At 46.0% G+C, this 22,342-nt stretch overlaps 1 protein-coding gene across 6 annotated transcripts in view; it reads left to right on the top strand.

Moving 5' to 3' along the window:
- The window catches only part of LIMS1 (LIM zinc finger domain containing 1), a gene marked incomplete at both ends in the record, with an annotated part of 141,897 nt that overhangs the window by 106,210 nt on the left and 13,345 nt on the right, over window positions 1-22,342 (top strand). For 4 of the 6 annotated variants that reach the window (XM_080711023.1, XM_080711021.1, XM_080711022.1 and 1 more), the window contains 3 exons: window positions 8,922-9,081; window positions 18,744-18,810; window positions 21,319-21,439. In XM_080711023.1, the coding sequence (XP_080567149.1) occupies window positions 8,922-9,081; window positions 18,744-18,810; window positions 21,319-21,439 (348 nt within the window). Of the gene's footprint in view, window positions 1-2,435; window positions 2,618-8,921; window positions 9,082-18,743; window positions 18,811-21,318; window positions 21,440-22,342 lie in introns of those variants that run through there. The other 2 variants (XM_080711019.1, XM_080711018.1) reach the window with 1 other exon arrangement.

Below are 22,342 nucleotides of genomic sequence, written 5' to 3'. Positions count from 1 at the left end.
TGTTATCAAGCAAGGGCTTGCCACCTGATGTAGATAGAAGCCAGTTATGTGGCACTGGGATTTTGCACAAAGGCTGTTATTGAACAGCCCACCTTAAAGGAGGCCAGGAGCTGTCGGTGCACATCTCCCTCCCTGACGGCCTGGTAGTGGGGTGTTTATAGGAAGGGAGAGGGTAGAGTTGCTTGTTGATTAGTTGGGGGAGGGCACTCCTTTGTACAGGCTTATATAAATGGTTGTCACTCTCTTGACCACATACTGTGGGGGATTTTGAGCTTGTGACATCTGAAGGTCATTGACCAGAGAAGCTGGTCAGGGATAACATGAACACAATCTCTGTTGAGATGAAGTAGTTCTGTGTCTTGACTGGGGTAGCATTCACAGGGATCTGTACATGTGATGAAATGACTTGGACCTGTACACACACATTGTCAACAGTGTTGAGCTCTCATTTTGCAATTGTGCTTTGGTTACTCAAGATATAATCACTGTACCAGTGAAGCACACCTGTAATCCCAGCTACTCTGGAGGCAGGAGCAGGAGGCTAAAAAGTATGAGGCCAGCCTGGGCAACTTAGTGAGACCCTGTCTTGATGGTAGAGGGCTTTTCCTTAGCATGTGTGAGGCCCTGGGTTCAATTCCCAGACTCCCCCCATGAACACACATACAGAAACTGAGTATCCTGTGTTCAAAGTCACCCTACCAAGTGTCCTGCTCCTCCCCTTCTTCTCCACCTCCTCTTCTTCTCTTTCACGTTGTCATTGTAAACAAATAAAAATGAAACCCGTGAGGTCATTTCTTTCCCTTTTTTTTTTTTTTTATTCTATATTGGGGATGTAACCCAGGGGCATTCTACCTCCAAGCCACGCCCCCAGTGCTATATTTTATTCTTTATTTTGAAACAGGGTCTCACGAATTAGCTGAGGCTGGCCTTGAATCTGTGATCCTTCTCTCTTGGCCTCCCAGGTATTGGGATTACAATTGTGCACCACCACGCCCAGCTTTACTTTCTTCCTACTTAAAACTGCAGATTCCCTTGTTCCAGGGTACATCGTCCATTGGCTTCAGGCCTCAGCAGGACCCGTAGCCACAGCTTTTGAGTGGCTCTGATGTCTTCAGGGGTTAACGTCATGTGGAGACTTGATCTTGTCTTCTGCTCTTGGCCCATTTTATACCCACTGCCGACTAATCTCTCGTTGACCTGTTTTGCTTCCCAGTGCTCCATTCAGCCCCTTTTCTCACGTAGGGGTTAACAGCGTAGGCTCTAAAGTTAGTCTACCCAGGTTTAAGCCTTAACTCCAGCCACCGTCTTCTTACTATTCAATTCTTTTGTGCCTCAGTTTCCTCATCTGTAGATAACACCAGTCTCACAGGGAGAGGATTGCGTGGTGCGGCAGGAGGCGCTAGCTCCCTGTGTCATTGTTTATTATTATTACTGAATCACCACATGTTGCTGTCTGCTGCTGGCTTCATGGCTTTCCTTCCTTTGGTGTGACCCTGGGGCCCCTGTGTGTACCTGTGTTTCTCTGTAGACTTTCCCCCAGGTGTCCTTTGGTCTGCTGTGTGCGGTGCCAAGAAGACTGGAACCAAAGAGAGAATGAGTCCTTTGTTGGCTCTCGTGCTCCGTCAACATCGTCATTGCTAATAGGCTCCTAACACATGAACTGAATGTCTAGTAAGTGCATGCGATGGCTTCTGTCGTCACGATAAGACCAGCAGACCCTGGCTCTCCCGGTGACAGGCTAGCAGGGCTGGCTGGGGTGAAGTAGAAGAAAGTTATAACTAAGCTCCAGCACTTGGCTACGGCCTCCTGCATCCAGTCATTGAAACCTTCATTGAGCTCTTGTGATGTGCCAGGGTAGGATAGTGCAAGGCAGATGCAGCTCTTAGTAGCTTCAGGGATCACGGGTCCCTGGGCATCTGAAAACCACACGCTGGAGCCGCGGGAGGTCAGGCTGGGGAAAGCCTCAGATGCTCCTCAGAGCAAGTGCGTGGCACCAGCCTCCCCGGGAGCTTGTGGGTGCATCCTACAAGTTCTCCAAGATTTGTGCGTGCAAAGTTGAGAGCACAGCGCTCACGGGGGCACCGTGATATTTCTTTCTTTCTCTTGAAGACCTATGGAGCAGCCTTCTATTCTTGTCCTGTTGTTTATGGCCTCAGGCCACAGAGAAATCTACTCCAAAAGACATTGCTGCCACTTTGTGGAATGTTTTGTAGGACTTCTAGAAAGCCTCAGTAAATCCAAACTGATGTGCCGACCGAGCACTGTGCTACTGAGCTCTTAATGTGAAGCGTCGTGGCCACCCCGGGCTGCCAGGCTGACGTGCGTGGGAACAGGGGGAGTGACCCTGGCCGGAGAGGGGGAGGCCTGGATATTGTTTCTCCTGTCTCTGCTTCCTGCCACTCTTGTTCCTGAGCTCGGCGCTCCCCGGCACCACGATGGCTCTCCCGGGCCGAGCGCGCCCCAGCACTATCCCGGAGAATGAAGAAATCCCGGGGAGGCTCCTTAACAGTGTCCAGGAGGCTAATGGGAATGAAGACGAGAGGGCCGTGTCCAAACTGCAGCGCAGGCAGAGTGACGTAAAAATCTACAAGGAGTTCTGTGACTTCTATGCAAAATTGTGAGTCTCTCCTCGGAATGCCATCTCAAGAGCTCCAGTTGCTCAGCCCCTGACTCCCTAGCCACTTTGATCTGGCGAGGAGGGTTTACTTAGCAGGGCTCTCCCAGGGCAGTCTGGGGGCTCCGAGGGTGACTCACAGGGCGGCGAGTGCGGTTCCAGGGGGCGAGACACTGCCTGGTCCAGTTAAACTTCCCCTGTCGGTCACACAGATGTGAAGGGAGATGCTGTTCACGCTGGAAGAGGCTCCCGATAACCACATTTTCATTCTGCCTCCCCTGAGGGGGGTTGATCTGTTGTGTCTTCGGCATTTATAATAGGAACAATTTATACCCTAAAAAAGTTTTCGAAGATAAGCGTCAAGGTTGGATGAAACAGCCAACAGTTGAATCGATACACGTTTTTCTCGGGGAATCATTCTGTAACTGATATTTTAACTGTTTAAATGAACTCTCAAGATTAGTTTTGAATTTTGCACTTGATTGAATTTTTAAGACCAGAACCTTTGTTTCACATAGGGTCATAAATGAAGGCCTTGTCTAATGAAAAGCTGGATGAGACCAAGTTTGCTTTGATCTCTGGAAGCAGAACGGCACAGTCAGCCAGGACTGGCCTGTTCGGGTTCTGTACCAAAAGCTGTTCCATAAATATGCCCACCCCCGTGTACTCCTTAACTTCAACACTTCTTTTTTTTTTTTTTTTTTTGGTACTGGGGATGGAACCCAGGGGCATTCTGCCTCCAAGCTATATACTCTCAGCCATATATATATATATATATATATATATATATATTCTTTATTTTGAAACAGGGTCTCACTGAGTTGCAAAGGGCCTCACTAAGTAGCTGAGGCTATCCATGAACCTCGATCCTTCTGTCTCAGCCTCCCAAAAGCTGCGATTACAAGCGTGCACCACCACGGCCAGCTCATCAACACTTTGAAGTAGAAATCATTTTCTAAAAAATTAGCCAGTTGATTCTGACTAATCTAATGACAGGTGTAATTGTCATTCGTGTGTGTGTGTGTGTGTGTGTGTGTGTGTGTGTGTGTGTGTCATTGTGGATTGAACTCAGGGGCATTCTGCCTCTGAGCTACACCCCCAGCCAGCCCTATTTTATTTTTATTTTGAAACAAGGTCTTACTAAGTTGCTGAGAGCCTCGCGAAGTAGCTGAGAGTAGCTGTGAACCTGCGATCCTCCTGTCTCAGCCTCCCAAATACTTGGATTACAAGTGTGTGCACCACCTGGCCCAGACATTTTCATCTTCTAAAAGGTACTTGCGAAGCTGAGACAGGAAGATCTGAGGTTCAAGGACAGCCTCAGCAAGTAGAGACTCTCATTAACCTAAGGAGACCCTGTTTCAAAATAAAATTTTAAGACAGAGCTGCGGGTGTAGCTCAGAGGTAGAATGCCTCTGGGTTAAATCCTCCGGCAAAAAAGTAACATATCATATGTAGTATTAAATATAAAGGCAACTATAAAAAAAACGCACAGCGCCTAAACACCAAGACAAGCAAGGAAGGGAAAACAAGCGGGGCAGTGGGATGGCAGGATGTTTATTATTAAAAGGAATGTTTCTTAAAAAATACATAATGACATTATCTTGAAACCAATTTATTTTTCCTGTCTGTGGGAAATAGCTCTGTGCTTGTTTGTGTAATATGTCTATCTGTTTTGCTAATTCTACTCGAATATTTGAACTTGAGTGTAAACAGTCTAGGTCCCCTGTGTTTTGGCTCCGATGGACAAGTAGGAGCAGGTCAGTGGTAATCAAACATTGCGACCTGGGGACCTCTTCACACACACCTTAGCACTGAACAGACAAAACCACATACAGCTGGGCGTGGTGTCACTCGCCTGCAATCCCAGTACTTGTGAGGCTGAGACAGAAAGATCCCAGGTTCACAGCCAGCCTCAGCAACTTAGACCCTCAGCAACTTAGTGAGACCCTGTTTTAAAAAAAAAAAACTAAAAATAAAATAAGGCTAGGGTGAGCCGGGCTTGGTGGTATACACTTGTAATTTTTTTTTTTTTTTTCGGGTTTGGGGATGGAACCCAGGGGCATTTGACCTCCAAGCTACACCCTCTGCCCTATTTTTATTCTTTATGTTTGAAACAGGGTCTCACTAAGTTACAGAGGGCCTCACTAAGTAGCTGAGGCTGTCCGCGAACCACGATCCTCCGGTCTCAGCCTCCCGAATGCTGGGATGACAAGCGTGCGCCACCACACCGGGCTCACACTTGTAATTCTAATACTTGGGAGGCCGAGACAGGAGGACTGCAGGATCACGACCAGCCTCGGCTACTTAGTGAGATCCTCCACAACTTAGTGAGACCCTGTTTCAAAATCAAGAATAAAAAATGGAGTTGGGGGTGTAGGTCGGAGGCAGAATTCCTTTAAATTCAATCCCCAGTACTGGAAAAAAAAAATTAGGGCTAGAGTGTAGCTAAGAAATAGAATGCCCCTGGGTTTTAACCCCAGTAGCACAACCCCCACCCAGCCACACACACAGAAAAATTTACCAAATCTCAATGGTGAATATGTTGCTCAAACTCACCTCAAGCCTGTAGTCCTCCTTTTTCAGCCTCCTAAGCACTGGGATTACAGGCGTGCACCACCACACCCAGCTGGGTGAATCTTGAGAGTGTTTAGAGTTAATAACAACACAGTAGTAGCACCTTCTAGTTTCCAACGTGGTTTTATAATACTTTTTCTTATTTTGTCCTCAAAACAGTTCTGGGAATTATTGGGGCAAATGTGGGGCTCATCATACTCCATTCAGAGGCCCCTGTGGATTTTGGCCAGGAGAAATGAAGATGTACACACCTCTTCAGAGCTTTGCTAAAGCTGCCACAATTCTTAGCAAGAACCTGTTTCAAAATAAATTTAGCAAGAGCCTGTTTCAAAATAAAAGGACTTGAGGGTGTAGCTCAGGAGTAGAATGGCCCCGGGTTCAATTCTCACTACTAAAAAAAAAGGGGGGGGGAGGGGGACAAACTCTCCCACAATTAATCTACGTAGAAGGAAACCAGGTTTTTCTTTTCATCACACAATAATTTTGAAATGACACAGTGGAAATTCATTTAATGTAAGGCTTAAGCCAAGTCTTCCCAGCAGTAAGGAGCAGGGCTTCCTTCTATTATTCTTTTCTTCCTTTTTTGGTGACATTTTAATTCTATATTCAAGCCTATTAAATAAACTCAAATCTTTTTTTTTTTTTCTTGCTTGGTACTACGGATTAAATGCAGGTATGCCCCAGTACTAGTTTATCTCCTCAGCCCTTTTTTTGTTTTTAAAACCAAGTTTCACTAGGTTGCCAAGGCTAGCCTCGAACTTGTGATCCTCCTGTCTCAGCCTCTGGAGTAGCTAGAATTACAGGCATATCCCACCATGCCCAGATAAAGTCTAATTTTAGCCAGGTATTGTGGCATATGCCTTTAGTCCCAGTAGTTAAGAGACTGAGACAGAAGGATCACAGGTTTGAGGCCAGCCTTAACAACTTAGGGAACCCCTCAGCAACTTAATGAGACCCTGTTTTAGAATGAAAATAAAAAGAGCTAGGGATATGGCTCAGAGGTAAAATGCCCCTGGAGTCAATCTCTAATACTGAAAAAATAAAAAAGAATTGAGTCAAGTTTTGATTGGTATGAGATTTTTTGTTGTTGTTGTTGTTGTTGTACTGGGGGTGGAACCCAGAGGCTTTCTACCTCCGGGCTATACTCCCAGACCTACTTTTCTATTTTGTTTGGAAACAGGGTCTTGCCAAGTTGCTGAGAACTTCACTAAGTAGCTGAGGCTGTCTTCAAACCTGGGCGATCCTCCTGTCTCAGCCTCCCAAGCGCGGGGATTACAAGCGCGTGCCACCTCGCCGGGCAGTATGAGATTTTGAATATGGCATTTCTGCATAAGGTTCTTTATGGCAAAGTTATAAAATAGGATTATTATTCTTTGAGACAATTGAGGGAACAAGGCAGAGTACAGAGTTGTGCTCAGAGGTAAAGGTGAAGGAAGGTTGGCCTGATCATTTTTCCTAAGAAAGCAGTGAAACTGAGAAACTTATAGGGGCAAGGTAGTTAGTCTGTTTCGCTCCTTCGCCTCTCAGGGTGGTGGTGAAGATCTAGGAGAACATTGGAGTCAACTCTACAAGGTGGATCGCTGGACTCTCTGGGGGCCCAGAGGTTGAGCCAGGGAACCGGGCACACAGGTAGAGCTTGTGCTCTGAGTCGGCATCTGCAAATAAACGTGTTGGCTCAGTCAACATCCTCACTGTTATAGTCCCAAACAACTGACCAGTCAACTTAGAGGAAGGAAGATTTATTTGCTCACGGTATTTGGAAATTTTAGGGTTCAGTCCATGCCAGGCTGGGTCTGCAGAGCTCAGGGCATGGCGGTGGGAAGCAGGAGAGCAAGGGCTCTGCTCTCACATCGTGGAGGCTGGGAGCAAGAGAACAAGCAAAGGAACTCAAAGATAAAATCACAGTCCCTAAAGGCCACACCCCCAGGGACCCACCTTCCCCAGCCACACCCCATCTGCCTAGATTACCACCCAGTAAAACCATTACAGTGGGCTCACCCTCTGACGAGAGTGCAGTCCTCGTGACTTAGTCACATCCACTCTGAACATCAATACATGAGCTCTTTAGGGAACATTCTACATCTGACCAAATTATGAAGGATGGCTGGGCGAGTAAGTGACTGCTCAGCATAGGTAATCTGCTCCATTTCCAGGACTTTCAGAAACAAAATAAGTCTTTATGTGAAATCCTTACCAAATCATATGTCTGTAAGAACCATGTCGCGTTTCTTTTCTCCAAACGGGGCCATGGTTAGAGAAGTTGGGGTCACTCATCGTGTCTTTGGTGTCCTAGTGTATGGTGGGGTTGCTGGTGTCCTTGCAGTAGTTACTTACTATCTGGTGTTGCTTCCCCTATAAGACATGATGGTGTTCCTATCTTGTCTTCTCACGCACTCGAAATCAAGGCTGTTATCTGTTGTGAAGGACTCAGATTTTATGAGTGGGGGACCTGAATTCTGGTCCTGCGCCTTCCACTAGCTAATTAGCTTTGCGATGTTAATTAGCTTTTTAGTTAATTTTAGCTAATTTGCGATGTTAATTAGCTTTGCGATGTTTTGCCATCTGTAAAATGGTCTGTATAAGTAAAATTCTGTGACTTTAAGATACATTTTGTGGTATTACTATTCAGTGTTTGTCTTACCAAATAGTTAATACAACTGGAGCATCTTGGCCAATTTTAAGAGTTACTTAAAACCAGACACCATGGCGTACAACTGTAATTTCAGTACTTGGGAGGATGGTGGTTTGAGGTCAGCCTCAGCTATTTATCCAGACCCTTAACAAGACCCTGTTCAAAATGAAAAATAAAAAAGATTTAAAGTGTAGCTCAGAGGTAGAATGCCCCTTGGGTTCAATCCCCAGTATTAAAAAAAAAAAAAAAAGAATCAGGCATAGTGGCACATACTTGTGATCCCAGTACTTGGGAGGCTGAGAAAGGAGGATTATGCAAGTTCGAAGCCAGCCTCAGCTATTTAGTGAGACTCTCAGCAACTTAGTAAGACCCTATTTCCAAATAAAATATAAAATAGGTCTGGAAGTGTAGCCTGGAGGTAAAAATCCCTTGGGTTCCATCCCCAGTAAGACCAAAAAAAAAAAAAAAAAAGTTACTTAAGCATTTGTTTTCAACAAGATCTAATCAAAGGGATGCTTGTGTTTAGGTTATGACTGAACATACAGTTGACATGCCGTTTAGATTCTGATTTTAGAAGGAGAAGAAATTGGCTTTGAGATATCTTGTGGATATTTTAATTAAGCTACTCATTCATCCAGCTATAAATCTGAGTTTCTTAAAGACAACTCTTTTTCTTTTCCTCTTCTTTTTATTATTTTGTGAGTCATGTTCTCACTATGTTGCTCAGATTGACCTCGAATCCTGGACTCAAGCAATGCTTATGTCTCGGCCCCGACCATGGGACTGTAGGCCTGTGCCACTGTGCAGGCCCCAGGGCAACTCTTGTCCCTCATCTCTGTTCCTAGTGCCTAACACATAGTAAGTACTCACTTATATTTAGCAAGAAGAATACCCAAAATATCACAGACAAACAGAATCGAAGCAGGAGGCCCTTTCAGACCCTAACAATCTGGGGCACAAAGAAGAAACTGGGCTTCATAGGTGAAGCACAAGCCTTGTGATCAGAGAGAATTTGCCCCCCCCCAAGTGCGTCACGCTGTTGGGTCTTAAGCCTAAGCACAGGTTGACAGTCTGTGACTTGCTGTCCTCTGTATGTTACAGCAACATGGCCAACGCCCTGGCCAGCGCCACCTGTGAGCGCTGCAAAGGAGGCTTCGCGCCCGCGGAGAAGATTGTCAACAGCAACGGCGAGCTGTACCATGAGCAGTGCTTCGTGTGCGCCCAGTGCTTCCAGCAGTTCCCGGAAGGACTCTTCTACGAGGTGGGTGGATGGGCAGGAGCAGAGGCCCCGCTCCCTCCTCTCACCTGCCTCTCTTTCCCTTTTTCCCTTCTTCTTTATTTGCCGGCGCCTCATCAAAGATTCAGTTAAGGTTCCCCGCGTGCCGGGTGCTTGGTACCGGTGTGGTGCTGTCAGCGAGGGCAGGTGTGAGGAACTCACGGGCTGCAGCCTAGGCGGGTCCCTCTGTTCCTCTTCCTGTTTCAGAACCCACAGGACCTGGTAACTAACTGCCGTGCAGACCTGAACACTTCAGCTCCAAGTGCAAAGCTTTTGTAATCCTCCCCTGCAGTTTATCTGGCCTCTCCGCATGCACTCACCCTTACAGATACCTTGCCGGCTCCCATCTCTGTCTTCGTTTCTCGCAGTACTGTTGAACATCCTCTCCAAAGGAGAACAAGTGCCAGGCGTGGGTGGTGCATGCCTGTGATCCCAGTACTTGGGAAGTTAAGACAGGAGGGTTGCAGGATCAAGGTCAGCTTCAGCAACTTAACAAAACCCTGTTTCAATTTAATAATAAAAAAAAGTCGGGGAGAAGCCAGTTGTGGTGGTGCACACTTGACTTGTAATCCCAGTACTTGGGAGGCTGAAAGAGGAAGATCACAGGTTCAAGGCCAGCCTTAGCTACTTGGTGAGGCCCTTTGCAACTCAGTGAGACCCTGTTTCAAAATAAAGAATAAAAAATAGGGCTGGGGGTGGAGCTCAGAGGAGGAATCCCCCTAGTTCAATCCTCAGTACCAAAAAAGGAGAACAAGAGTCACCTACTCTGTGACTGTTGAGCCACGGAGAGGAGCATTCAAGCTTTTATTTCCTAGAGGATCCGATTTGGAAACGAGCGTGGGGGACTATCTATGTTTGGTCCGTGTGTCTTGGGTTCTTTTCTAAACACTTGCTTTTCTTGATCTTAGGTATCGATATGGGGTTGACACTTCCTTTGAAGAATACTGGTATTCTTACCATTATTGAAACCCCTTTCTCATAATAAACATGATTTTGGGGGGATGGTGTAGGAAGGCTGACCCCATGCTGCAAATGAAGACGAGAATGCTCTGTGTATCGTATACATTGCATGTGAGAGATCGATTTGATAATTTGCTTTTACCAACTTGTTCTTTATAGTTTTGTATATATGTATATGTTCATCTCCAGATTATGATATAATATGTAGGATTATGTTTACAGCCAGTGATGGCCGCTCTTTGATTCTCTGTCTCTACTTTCTCTCTCTTCCTCTCTCTCGCTCCTTCCTTTCTCTTCCCTTCTTCCTTTCTTTTTTTTTTTTCTTTTCTTCTTTCAGTTTAGATTTCCATGCCTGAGGAAGGAAAGGTAGTTTATAAAGGTCATCGGTAGGGTTATTGTTTGCCATTCAGGCAGTATTTTCTTATACAACCATCATCGCAGACAGGAGCGGGCTTCGTAGGCCAGCCCACAGAAAGCCGTTTGCCTCTCATTATGGCACGAAACACAACACTGAAGTTTCTGTAGTGATAGAACTCTGGGAAATAGCATTGAGAATTTTGGTCTGGGAATACAGTTTTAGTCACTACACATCTGGGCATCTGCTGTGTCCCAGAAACATACCTTCCCTACAACAGAAACCTCAGCAGGAGCAAGAAGATGTCATTTCTCCTTTCTTCCAGTTTTTCCTAACTCCTTCCTGGCAGAGGAACTCTCTGTCGAGGGGTGATGGCTCTGGAGATGGGGATGGGGACTAGAAGTGACAGCCATTCCGTGGGTGACACAGGGGCTGGAGGGAGACCGGGGACCATAGCAGGAGCGGAGAGAGGACAGAGAGGAGTTCCTGGGCTGTGGGCAGTAGTGGCAAGGTCAGAGTCAGTAGGAGGGGGAGGAATCCCCGGGTGCTAAGGCCACAGGAAGGAAAGGAGCTTACTGCTGCCAGCTGCCGTGCATGACTTGATTTGGGAAGACAGACCTGAGGACCTGCTTCTTTGAAGTTGTGACAAAAGGTTCCCCAAATGCTATGCACACTGGTGCACACTTGAAATTCCAGTACTTGGGAGGCCGCAAAAGGAGACCAGCCTCAGCACCCTAGCAAGGCCCTCTGCAACTTAGTGAGACCCTGTTTCACAATAAAGAATAAAGTAGTGTTGGGAGTATAGCCCAGAGGTAGAATGCCCCTGGGTTTGATCTCTAATACCACACACACAAAAGAAAGGTTCCCATTCATCTAATTGAGCCACAGTGGTGGTATACCAAGACTTTGGCAAGAAAGATGAGACGATTTCGATTTATGAACTTTATTTTTTATTTTTTTTATTTTTTGTTTTACTGGGGATTGAACACAGGGGCATTTTACCTCCAATCTACACCCCCAGCCCAACTTCTCATTCTTTATTTTTGAAACAGGGGCTCACTTAGTTGTGGAGGTCTCACTAAGTAGCTGAGGCTATCCACAAACCCAGATCCTCCTGTCTCAGCCTTCCAAGTACTGGGATTACAAGCGTGGGCCACCACGCTCGGCTGGTTTATGAACTTCAGATGGAGAGCACCCCTCCAGGGATTAGAGAGGACACAAGATAGGAATAAATCTCTTACTACAGATCCTGGGCAGAGGACACACACACACAGAGGTCAGGAAACAGAAGCCGGGAAAGAGCCGGGATCCGAGGGCCAGGGCCTTTACAGGGTATGAAGCATCATCCGAAGCGGCTCCCCGTGGGGCACTTTGGTTAGTGGTTTGAGGCAGAAAGGCATGAGTTCCCGAGGTCACACTGTGACTGAGAGGTAGTCACTGTGGTGCTGCCTGTGTGGGGTGTGGGGTCAGCAGGGCCACTCCAGATGCATCTGCCTGACCCAGAGGAAGGTGTTGGCCAGCGGGCAGGTGTTTAAGGCAGACATCTGATCAACCACCTTGAAGGACTTGGGGTGCTACAGAACTGGAAACAATCTAGGGTGACTACACCCTGCTTCTGGTATGAAAACGTCTACTTTATATTCACAGTGGATGCTGAGGCGACGTGAAATCTTAGGAGCTTACTACAGTCTCCCAAAGCACACAGAAAGGGTCCCAGAAACAGGGTTCAAGAGAGAACATTATTCCTTCATGCCCTGCACTTATAAATATACACGTACATTTACCAGTCTCTATACCTCAGAGTCAGGAGTAAAAGTTGTTTAGCCAGGCATGGTGGCACAGGCCTGTAATCCCAGTACTTTGGAAGCTGAGATAGGAGGATTGCAGGTTCAACGACAGCCTCAGCAAGTGGTGAGAGTCTCTTCCACCCAGCGAGACCCTGTTTCAAAGTAAAGAATAATAAATAGGGCTGGGGTATAGCTCAGAGGTAAAACGCCCCTGGGTTTCATCTCCAGTAGTGCAAAAAAATTAAAAAATAAAAATAAAAAAATAAAAGCCAGGCATGGTGGTGCACACTTGTAATCCCAGTACTTGGGAGGCTGAGACAAGAGGATCACAAGTTCAAGGACAGCCTCAGCAAGTAGTGAGATTCTCAGCAATCTAGTGAGATTCTGTTTCAAAGTAAATACAGAAATAGGGCTGGGGATATAGCTTGGAGAAAGAATGCCCCTGGGTTCATGCCTTGGTACCACAAAAAAAATAATAAAATAAAATAAAATAAAATAAAATAGGGCTGGAGTATATAACTTGGAGATAAAATATTCCTGGGCTCAATCTCTAATACCACCCAAAAAAGAGTGAATAATGATTAGTAAAGAAAATTTTTGGATTAGGCAACAGGAGAATTAAACAAACAAAAACAAACAAACAAGAACTTTATATATGCCTTCTCAAACAAGAGGATCTGAGGCAGGAGGATTGCAGCTTTGAGGACATCTCCAGCAGAACAGCAAGACTCAGCAGCCTAGCAAGACCCTGTCTCAAAACAAAAAATAAAAAGGGCTGCGAGTGTAGCTCAGAAGTAGAATGCCCCCTCCCTGGCTTTACCCCGCCTCCCTCAAAAAAGAGAGAGCCCCAAGGAGCAGAAGCCCAGAACTCAGAGCGAAAGGCCAGCCAGTGAGAACCCCCAGTCCCTCCTCGTGTCCCTCCCCTGCACTGCACCTTCCCCTGCCACTGTGGAAGGACACTCCAGAAAGCTGCCCTTGTTAACCAGGTACCCTCAGGCTCCTCCTGTCTGTCTCCAGCTGTGGCTCCAGCTGTGGCCACTTGGTCAGCGGGAACAGCTCAGCAACAGCCTCGCACAGAACAGAATAAACATGACTCACACTTGTCCTCCTGCCCGCCTCGCTCCCCTTCGCTTCCACACTATAAATACCCCGCCTGGTATTATCCCAAAAGATGCCAGGAATCCCAGAAGGAGGCTATTAATGGGTTATCACCAGCCGAAGCCCAGATGGGCCCAAGAGAGAGTCTATTTTAGCTCTGGTGTTTCCCGTGTAAACTCCTTTTCCAAACCAGGGGCTTATAAAGTTGCAAGTGGAAAATAAAAGAATTTTCCTTTTGGTGAATGATGAAAGAAAAACCTATCCAGGGCTTCCAATACATAGCCTATATTTTCAGTTATGTCCAGCAATAAAATGTCTCTAGAAATGGAAGCTTGACTTACCTGCTTTCCATCTGAAGTATGTCTTAGTACCTGGGTCTTTGGAGAATGACGGTTATAGGGATAGGAGTGTAGCTTAGTACTAAAGCACTTGCCCAGCCTTTGCAAGGCCCCGAGCTCAATACCCAACACTGGGGGGAAAAGAACAAAACAGCATCTATTCCAATCTATATCTTTGTTTTTTGTTTTGTCTTTATTATCAGAACATCATCCCTCCCTTATTTCCGCAGTCTCGATTCTTTGGCTCCTCTGGGAGACTAGCTTTTAAAGACTCACAGGGGAATTCTCTGCACTCATTTCCCTTAAATATGATTTGCTTGTACTGTGGAATTTTTTTTAATGTTTTCAATGAGGACACGCTTCCCTCTGGCCACGAGGCAAGTCTGGGAAGGGACCCTTGTTTCCCACCCACCCACCAGAATGTATAGCTGGAGATTGGCACAAAGACCTATCTGTCTCGTCTCTGGTTCTTCTTAAGCATGATAGACTAGCAACCAGAATCGTTATCCACATTGGCTTCCTACTCATGGTGAACTCCTCTCCCACCAGATTATGGGGCTTAAAAGACGAACCTAAAGTTTATCATTAAGATGGCAATCCATTCTTCTGAAAAATGTAACGTAGTTCTTGCTGATCCCAGCACTCTGCCTTTTATCGTGTGTGTGTGTGCGCGCGCGCGCGCGCGCACGTACGTAAGCTTTTGGGGATTGAACCCAGAAGTATTCTACCTTTGAGTTACAACCCCAGCCTGATTTTATTTCTTATTTGGAAAAAGGGTCTTGCTAGGCTGATAAGAGTATCACTACTTTCTGAGGCTGTCCTTTGAACCCACGATCCTCCTGTCTCAGGCTCCCAAGTATTGGTGTTACAGATGTGTCCACCATGCCCAGCTATCATCAATATTTCTCATTACAGGACATCATTAGAGCTGGGAGTCGTGGCACAAGCCTATAAACTCAGTATTTAGGAGGCTGAGATAAGAAGATCACAGGTTAGAGGCCAGCCTGGGCAATTTAGTGAGACGCTGTTTCAAAATAAAAAATAGCCAGGCATGGTGACACACTCTTTTTTAATCCCAGTACTTGAGAGATGGGAAGATCACAGGTTTAAAGATCACAGGTTAGCCGGGCGTGGTGGCGTACGCTTGTAATCCCCGCACTTGGGAGGCTGAGACAGGAGGATCACACAGGTTCGAAGCCAGCCTCAGCTACTTAGTGAGGCTCTCAGCAACTTAGTGAGACCCTGTTTCCAAACAAAGTGTAAAATAGGTCTAGGAGTATAGCCCAGAGGTAGAAAGCCCCTGGGTTCCACTCCCAGTACCACCAAAAATAAATAAATAAATAAATAAATAAATAAATAAATATCACAGGTTTAGCAACTTAGCAAGGCCCTCTGCAACTTAGTGAGACCTTATTTCAAAATAAAAAATAAAAATAAAGTTGGGTGTAGCTTGGAGGTAGAATGCTCCTGGGTTCAATCCCCAGTTACCAAAAAAGAAGAAAGGACAAAGAAAAAGAAAAAGCTATTTTAGCCCTAATACCAACTGTAGTGGTCCTAAATCCAGCTTTGTGACATCTTGATTGAATCTAGTAAAACTAGTATCTGGGGCTGGGGATATAGCTCAGTGGTAGAATATTTGTCTAGCATGTTCAAGGCCTGATTTCAGTCTCCAACACCAAACAAAGTTAAAAAATAAATATCTTAGTTTTCCCTTAAGCAAATACTTTTTTTTTTCAGTACTGCATATTGAACCCAGGGGAATGCTACCTCTAAGCTACACTCCCAGGTCTATTTGTTATTCTTTATTTTTGAAACAGAGTCTCACTAAATTCCGGAGGGCCTCACAAAGTAGCCGGGGCTGGCCTCGAACCTGTGATCCTCCTGTCTCAGCCTCCTAAGTACTGGGATGACAAGGGTGCGCCACCACACCCAGCTAAGCAAATGGTTTTGGAAGTGAATTAGAACAACAGTTACGGAGTGGCATCATGCTGGAGATGTTTCAAAGTGGGATAGATTGAGGCAGGAGCCAGAGACCCAGACAGCGGACCTGGTGTGCCGCTGACTGGGCCCGGCACAGAACCTCTTTGGGGCTGACGTCTTTGTTGACGCTTCAGATTCCACTCTTTGTTCAGATTTCCCAAATGTGGCCCTTTTTCCTCGTCACAAAATGTATGCACAGGAAAGACCCATTCGTAATGAGGAGTTGAGTGGACCGATGATTTACAGAGAGCTTTCTTCACTCGTTTCCTCTCATACCATATCCTGATTATTCCGGAAGGCTGAAGCCGAGAAGGGAACTAATTGGGAGAAAACTTTCCAAGCCCGCCTATCTGCTGGCTGCTCCAGAGCGAGTGAGGACGAACAGGCATAAATGACCAGTGCGCTTGCAACGCTCGGCCTTGTCCTGAACTGAGACCAACCGCTAAGCTTCCAACTCTGGGCTTACTTTAAGGCAGCGGAATTACTTTTTCCCCTGAAAGGAAGCCTCACAGAACTCTAAAACTTAAAATATAAACCGAACTATTTCTCCTGGTTGGAGTTCACTTTCCCCACACTCAAATCTGTCCTATAGGTGCTGGAACCCCAAGGCTCTTGGGCGTTTTGTTTAAACCCTACTAACCTGGAACATTAGTATTTCTTTCAGACTAATTGTATTCCTTGTTTTAAGTTAGTTTTAGGAGCCGGGCGTGGTGATGCATGCCTGTAATCCTAGTACTTGGGAGGCGGAGACAAGAAGATTGCAGATTTGAGGCCAGCCTCGGCAATTTAACAAGGCCCTGTGCAACTTAGTGAGATTGTTTCAAAATAAAAAGAATAAAATAGGGTCGAGGCTGTAGCTCAGAGGCAGAATGTCCTGATTTCATCTCCCGTACCACAAAAGTAAAATAGAAGTCAATATAAAAATAAATGTGTTAGTTTAAGGGTGTAATGTGTAGTTTCCTACAAGAACAGTATCGGTGGATATTTGATTTTTTTTCCCCAAACTTATGATTTTTTATTTTGCTTCATTTTATATATGAAAATTCTACCTGAGATTAATTTCTGGCCTTTCAGGCTATGAAGCTGAGCCATAATTATATTTGATGATTTCTACACACTGTGGAAAAGAGGCCACTCGTTTTAACAAGTTCTCTCCTGGGGAATAAAGTGTCACAGGGCTCGTGCCCAGTGTGGCAGGCGCGTGCATTGTGGATGGGGGCAAGAGGATCCATTTCTGCATCCTTGCGTTTTGGCTTCAGAGGGCTGTGTCTAGACCCTTCTTGACATGCTTGGGAGAAAAGTTGTATCCACACCAGCACTTGTTTGCTTTTCTCTCTTTACAAAAGAAAGGATTCTTGATTCCTAGTGTGATGCATTGTACCAGGACACCCCCAGACCAGGTCCATGGGGTGCCTTAGACTCCCCATCTAACCCTGTCTCATCTAGCTTCCTGTTGAGGAAGAAGCTTGACTTGGAGACCTGTGTTAGATGCCCTTACGTTCAGATTCCTGGTGCATTTGGTGATGCAGGACTCATGACATCCTTCCTTTCAGAACTTTGCCTTTTTAATTGTCTAATTTCAAAATAACTCATCCTGTTTAAGGAAGAGTCCTGTGAGAGCAAAGCAAAGAGAGCATTAGTAAGAAGCTGTGAACATGGTGAGGGTGTGCCGGGAGCTTGAACAAACAGCCGAAAGCAGTACAGGTTTGTGACCTCAGGAGGCGCAGCGAAGGTGAGCAGCTTGCCTAAGTCACACCGCAATCGGTGGGGTTCTCCACTCCTGGACTCATGTAGTCTGGATAGAGTGTCAGTGTTGCTTTGTGGCTTTTTCTTTTTCTTTCCTTTTTTTTTTCTTTTTCTTTTTCTTTTTTGTTTGTTTTTGTTATTACTGAGGATGGAACCCAGGAACATTCTACCTCTGAGCTGCTTCCCCAGCTTGTTTTGTATGTTTTATTTTGAAACAGGATCTCGCTAAGTTGCAGAGGCTGGCCTCAAACCAGCAATCCTCTCATCTCAGCCAAGTACTGGAATTACAGGCCTGTGCCATCAAGCCTGGGTAGGGTCAGTGTTCTTAACGCCTACTTAACGCCTAGATGTCTTAACTTTTGTTACTGTTGTTACTGTGAATTGAACCTATGGGCATTCTATCTCTGAGCTATACAGCTATACTCCCTTTTTCTTCTTTTGTTTTCTTCTTCTTCTTCTTCTTCTTCTTCTTCTTCTTCTTCTTCTTCTTCTTCTTCCTCCTCTTCTTCTTTTGGTACTGGGGTTTGAACCCAGTGGCATTCTACTTTTGAGCTACTATACCCCCAGTCCTATTTTTTATTTTTATTTTGAAATAGAGTCTTGCTAGGTTTCTAAGAGTCTCACTACTTGCCGAGGCCGTCTTCAAACCTATGCTCCTCTGTCTCAGCCTCCCCAAGCATGTTCCACCAAGCCTAGTTGATTTTGATCATGTTAAAATATTTTTAAATCACGGAATATTTACTCTTTGTAAATATTTAAGCTTGCAGTAAAAAAAAAATTTAGATAACTGACCAAAAAAATGTAGAAGGGCAATATGTGCATATCATCCAAGCTGAGGGGCCCGGTACATTTCACGAGATTAGTAAGTGTAGTGTCTGAGCCAGAAAACAGTTCAGTCCCCCATACTCTGGGAGGCAGAAGAGTCAGGCATTCTAGTTCTACTTTCTCCTTTTATTTTTTCTGCACCATCATGTAGGTGGATGAAAGGTCCTCAACTATACTTGCTTTAAAAAATCCTAGTAAGCTGGGCGTGGTGGCACACACTTGGAATACCAGTACTTGGGAGGCTGAGACAGGAGGATCACACAGGTTCGAAGCCAGCCTCAGCAGCTGGCTATCAGTAATGTAATGAGACCCTGTTTCCAAATAGAATATAAACTAGGCCTGGGAGTGTGGCTTAGAGGTAGAAAGCCCCTGGGTTCCATCCCCAGTACCACAAAAATAAATAAATAAATAAATAAATAAATAAATAAATAAATAAATAAATAAATAATAAAAAAATCCTGGTAGAACCGTACATTCTTAGGTGACATTCTGTGTGTCCCCATAAACGATGGCCTTCCTCCTGTGGCTGTCTCCTGCTCATGGCGCTCTCTCTTGCAGTTTGAAGGAAGGAAGTACTGCGAACATGACTTTCAGATGCTCTTTGCTCCTTGCTGCCATCAGTGCGGTAAGTTTGGCTGCTGAACGTAAAGAGTAAGTTCCAAAATTACTTACGTCAGGTATCACTGTTAAAGTGCCAGTGACCCAGCCGGGTGTGATGGCACATGCCTGTGATCTCAGTACTTGGGAGGCTGAGACAGGAGGATCACAGGTTCAAGGACAGCCTCAGCAAGTAGTGAGACTCCCATCAACTTAGTGAGACCCTGTTTCCAGATATAAAATACAATTCAACCATGGGTGTACCTCAAAGCCCCCCCCCCACACACACACACAAAGCACCAATAACAAAAATAGTTTTTGGTGTGCATTATAACTTTTTGTGTATGTGGGCTTACTAGGATTGGAACCCAGGGGCCTTCTACCTCTGGGCTATATCCCCAGCCCGATTTTATTTCTTATTTGGGTACAGGGTCTCTTAAGTTGCTGAGAGCCTCACTAAATTGCTGAGGCTGGCTTCAAACCTGCAATCCTCCTGTTTCAGCTTCCCAAGTACTGGGATTACAAGGGTGTACCACCATAACGGGCTTATAACTTTTAAATAACTATTATAAGAGGGCTTTTTTCTTTGGCCTCTTAATATTAGCATATAGCAAACTAGAAAACTATCAAGTCTTGAAGAGAATTGATTTTTATGGGCAGTAGGGACTAATGAGGACCTCCTTATTTAGTCTTCTGGAACACTCTTTCCCTTGAATGTGGCCTTTGCCTACTTACTTTTGGGCTGGCCAGAAAAAAAGAAAGACCTCATTGAGGAAGGCGAGATGCTGATGCCTGAGTGGTCCATGAGGAAGGTGAGATGCTGATGCATGAGTGGTCCATGAGGAAGGTGAGATGCTGATGCATGAGTGGTCCATGAGGAAGGCGAGATGCTGATGCCTGAGTGGTCCATGAGGAAGGTGAGATGCTGATGCCTGAGTGGTCCATGAGGAAGGTGAGATGCTGATGCCTGAGTGGTCCATGAGGAAGGTGAGATGCTGATGCATGAGTGGTCCATGAGGAAGGTGAGATGCTGATGCATGAGTGGTCCATGAGGAAGGTGAGATGCTGATGTGTGAGTGGTCCATGAGGAAGGTGAGATGCTGATGCGTGAGTGGTCCATGAGGAAGGTGAGATGCTGATGCGTGAGTGGTCCATGAGGAAGGTGAGATGCTGATGCCTGAGTGGTCCATGAGGAAGGTGAGATGCTGATGCCTGAGTGGTCCATGAGGAAGGTGAGATGCTGATGCCTGAGTGGTCCATGAGGAAGGTGAGATGCTGATGCCTGAGTGGTCCATGAGGAAGGTGAGATGCTGATGCGTGAGTGGTCCATGAGGAAGGTGAGATGCTGATGCGTGAGTGGTCCATGAGGAAGGTGAGATGCTGATGCGTGAGTGGTCCATGAGGAAGGTGAGATGCTGATGCCTGAGTGGTCCATGAGGAAGGCGAGATGCTGATGCCTGAGTGGTCCATGAGGAAGGCGAGATGCTGATGCCTGAGTGGTCCATGAGGAAGGCGAGATGCTGATGCCTGAGTGGTCCATGAGGAAGGCGAGATGCTGATGCCTGAGTGGTCCATGAGGAAGGCGAGATGCTGATGCCTGAGTGGTCCATGAGGAAGGCGAGATGCTGATGCCTGAGTGGTCCATGAGGAAGGCGAGATGCTGATGCGTGAGTGGTCCATAAGTGCTTCACTGGCGCTTTAGCCTCTCCATGGTTGGTAACAGGTCCACTAGAAGGTTTCTAGGGAGCAGAAGCTGAACAGCTTAAAAGGCTTAGTGAAGGAAGAAATCAAGTATGGATTATAAGGATACATACCGTAGTGTGGAGTGTGATGGTGCACACTTGTAATCCTAGTACTTGGGAGACTGAGACAGGGAGATTGCAGGTTCGAGGCTAGCCTCAGAAACTTAGCAAGGCTCTCAGCAACTTAGCGAGACCCTGTTTCCTAATAAAAAAAATAAAATAGATCTGGGGCTGTAACTCAGCAGAAGAATGCCCCTGGGTTCAATCTGCAGAAGAGACAGAGAGACAGAGACAGAGAGGAGAAGGAGAAGGAGGAGGAGGAAGAGGAGGAAGGGGAGGAGGAGAGGGAAAAAATATCATAGTGACTGGGCTTTTAGCTCAAAAAGCGGAGTCTCTGTGGGATATGCTTAGTATGTGTCAGACCCTGAGTTCAGTCTCAGCAGGGAAGGGAAAAGAAAGGAAAATCAAATGTCCTCTGGGTTTCGATTGTCCACACCAACAAGGACCAGAAATAACTAAAAGGTACCAAGAAAACTCAGGACATGAAAAAGAAATCCAGATTCAGATGTCTGATAAAACAGCCCTAAAATCTGGCTACAGAATGAAGAACAGGGACCCAGATGAAATAGAGACTTTTTTTTTTTTTTTCTGTGTGGCACCTGCTGTGGTAGACACAGTTGAAAAGCCCCTCAGGTGGAGAAAGGCAAGCATCTTTCCCTCGGGCGCTTTTCCTGATTCATTTTTATCCAGCAAGGCGCCACAGCGGCCATCCTTTCTGGGTTCCTTTCCTGCAGGTGAGTTCATCATCGGGCGCGTGATCAAAGCCATGAACAACAGCTGGCACCCCGAGTGCTTCCGCTGCGACCTCTGCCAGGAAGTCCTGGCAGACATCGGCTTCGTCAAGAACGCCGGCAGGTAGGAGCTGGCCTTCCAGGTCGGATGTGGGGAGCCGAGGTTTCCTTGTGAGGTTGTGAGGTCCCGGGAACGCTGCCCGTGGAGTGGGAGGCGCTGCTCCAGGGCGTGGGAAGTCAGAGGCCGCACACACAGAGGTATCTGGTCCCCTAGGGAAGGACCTAGAGCCGTGTGTCACAGCTGAAGTGTCTCCTGTAATGCGCGCGTGAGAGAGAGCGCCTCCGACACCAGTCTGATAATTAGGGTTGGTTATCCTGTAGTTTGAATCCTAGGTTATCTTGTATTCTGCTCTGTTATGTATAGGAGAATTTTTTGTGTGTGTGACACTGGGGATCGAACCCAGGAGCATTCCATCTCTGAGCTACATCCCCAGCCCTATATTTTAAATTCTTTTTTTTTTTTTTTTTTTTGGTACTGGGGATAGAACCCAGGGGCATTCTACCTCCAAGCTACAACCCCAGCCCTATTTTTTATTCTCTCTTTCTTTTGGTGGTACTCAGGGTAGAACCCAGGGGCTTTCTACCTCTGGACTATACTCCCAGACCTCTTTTATATTTTTATTTGGAAACAGGGTCTCACTAAGTTGCTGAGAGCCTCACTAAGTGGCTGAGGCAGGCTTCGAACCTGTGTGATCCTCCTGTCTCAGCCTCCCAAATGCTGGGATTACAAGCGTGCGCCACCACACCTGGCTTATTCTTTATTTTTGAAACAGGGTCTCAGTAAGTTGCAGAGTGCATCACTAAGTAGCTGAGGCCAGTGGCATACCTGCAATACTTCTGTCTTGGCCTCCCAAGTACTGGGATTACAAGCATGCGCCACCACACCCGGCCCAGGAGATGTTTTATTTATTTATTTATTTATTTATTTTTACTTTTATTTTTATTTTTTTGGTGGTACTGGAAGCCC

Source organism: Muscardinus avellanarius (genome assembly GCF_963383645.1).
Source record: "Muscardinus avellanarius genome assembly, chromosome: 15".
NCBI lineage: Eukaryota > Metazoa > Chordata > Mammalia > Rodentia > Gliridae > Muscardinus > Muscardinus avellanarius.
This window is presented reverse-complemented; position numbering and strand designations above follow the sequence as displayed.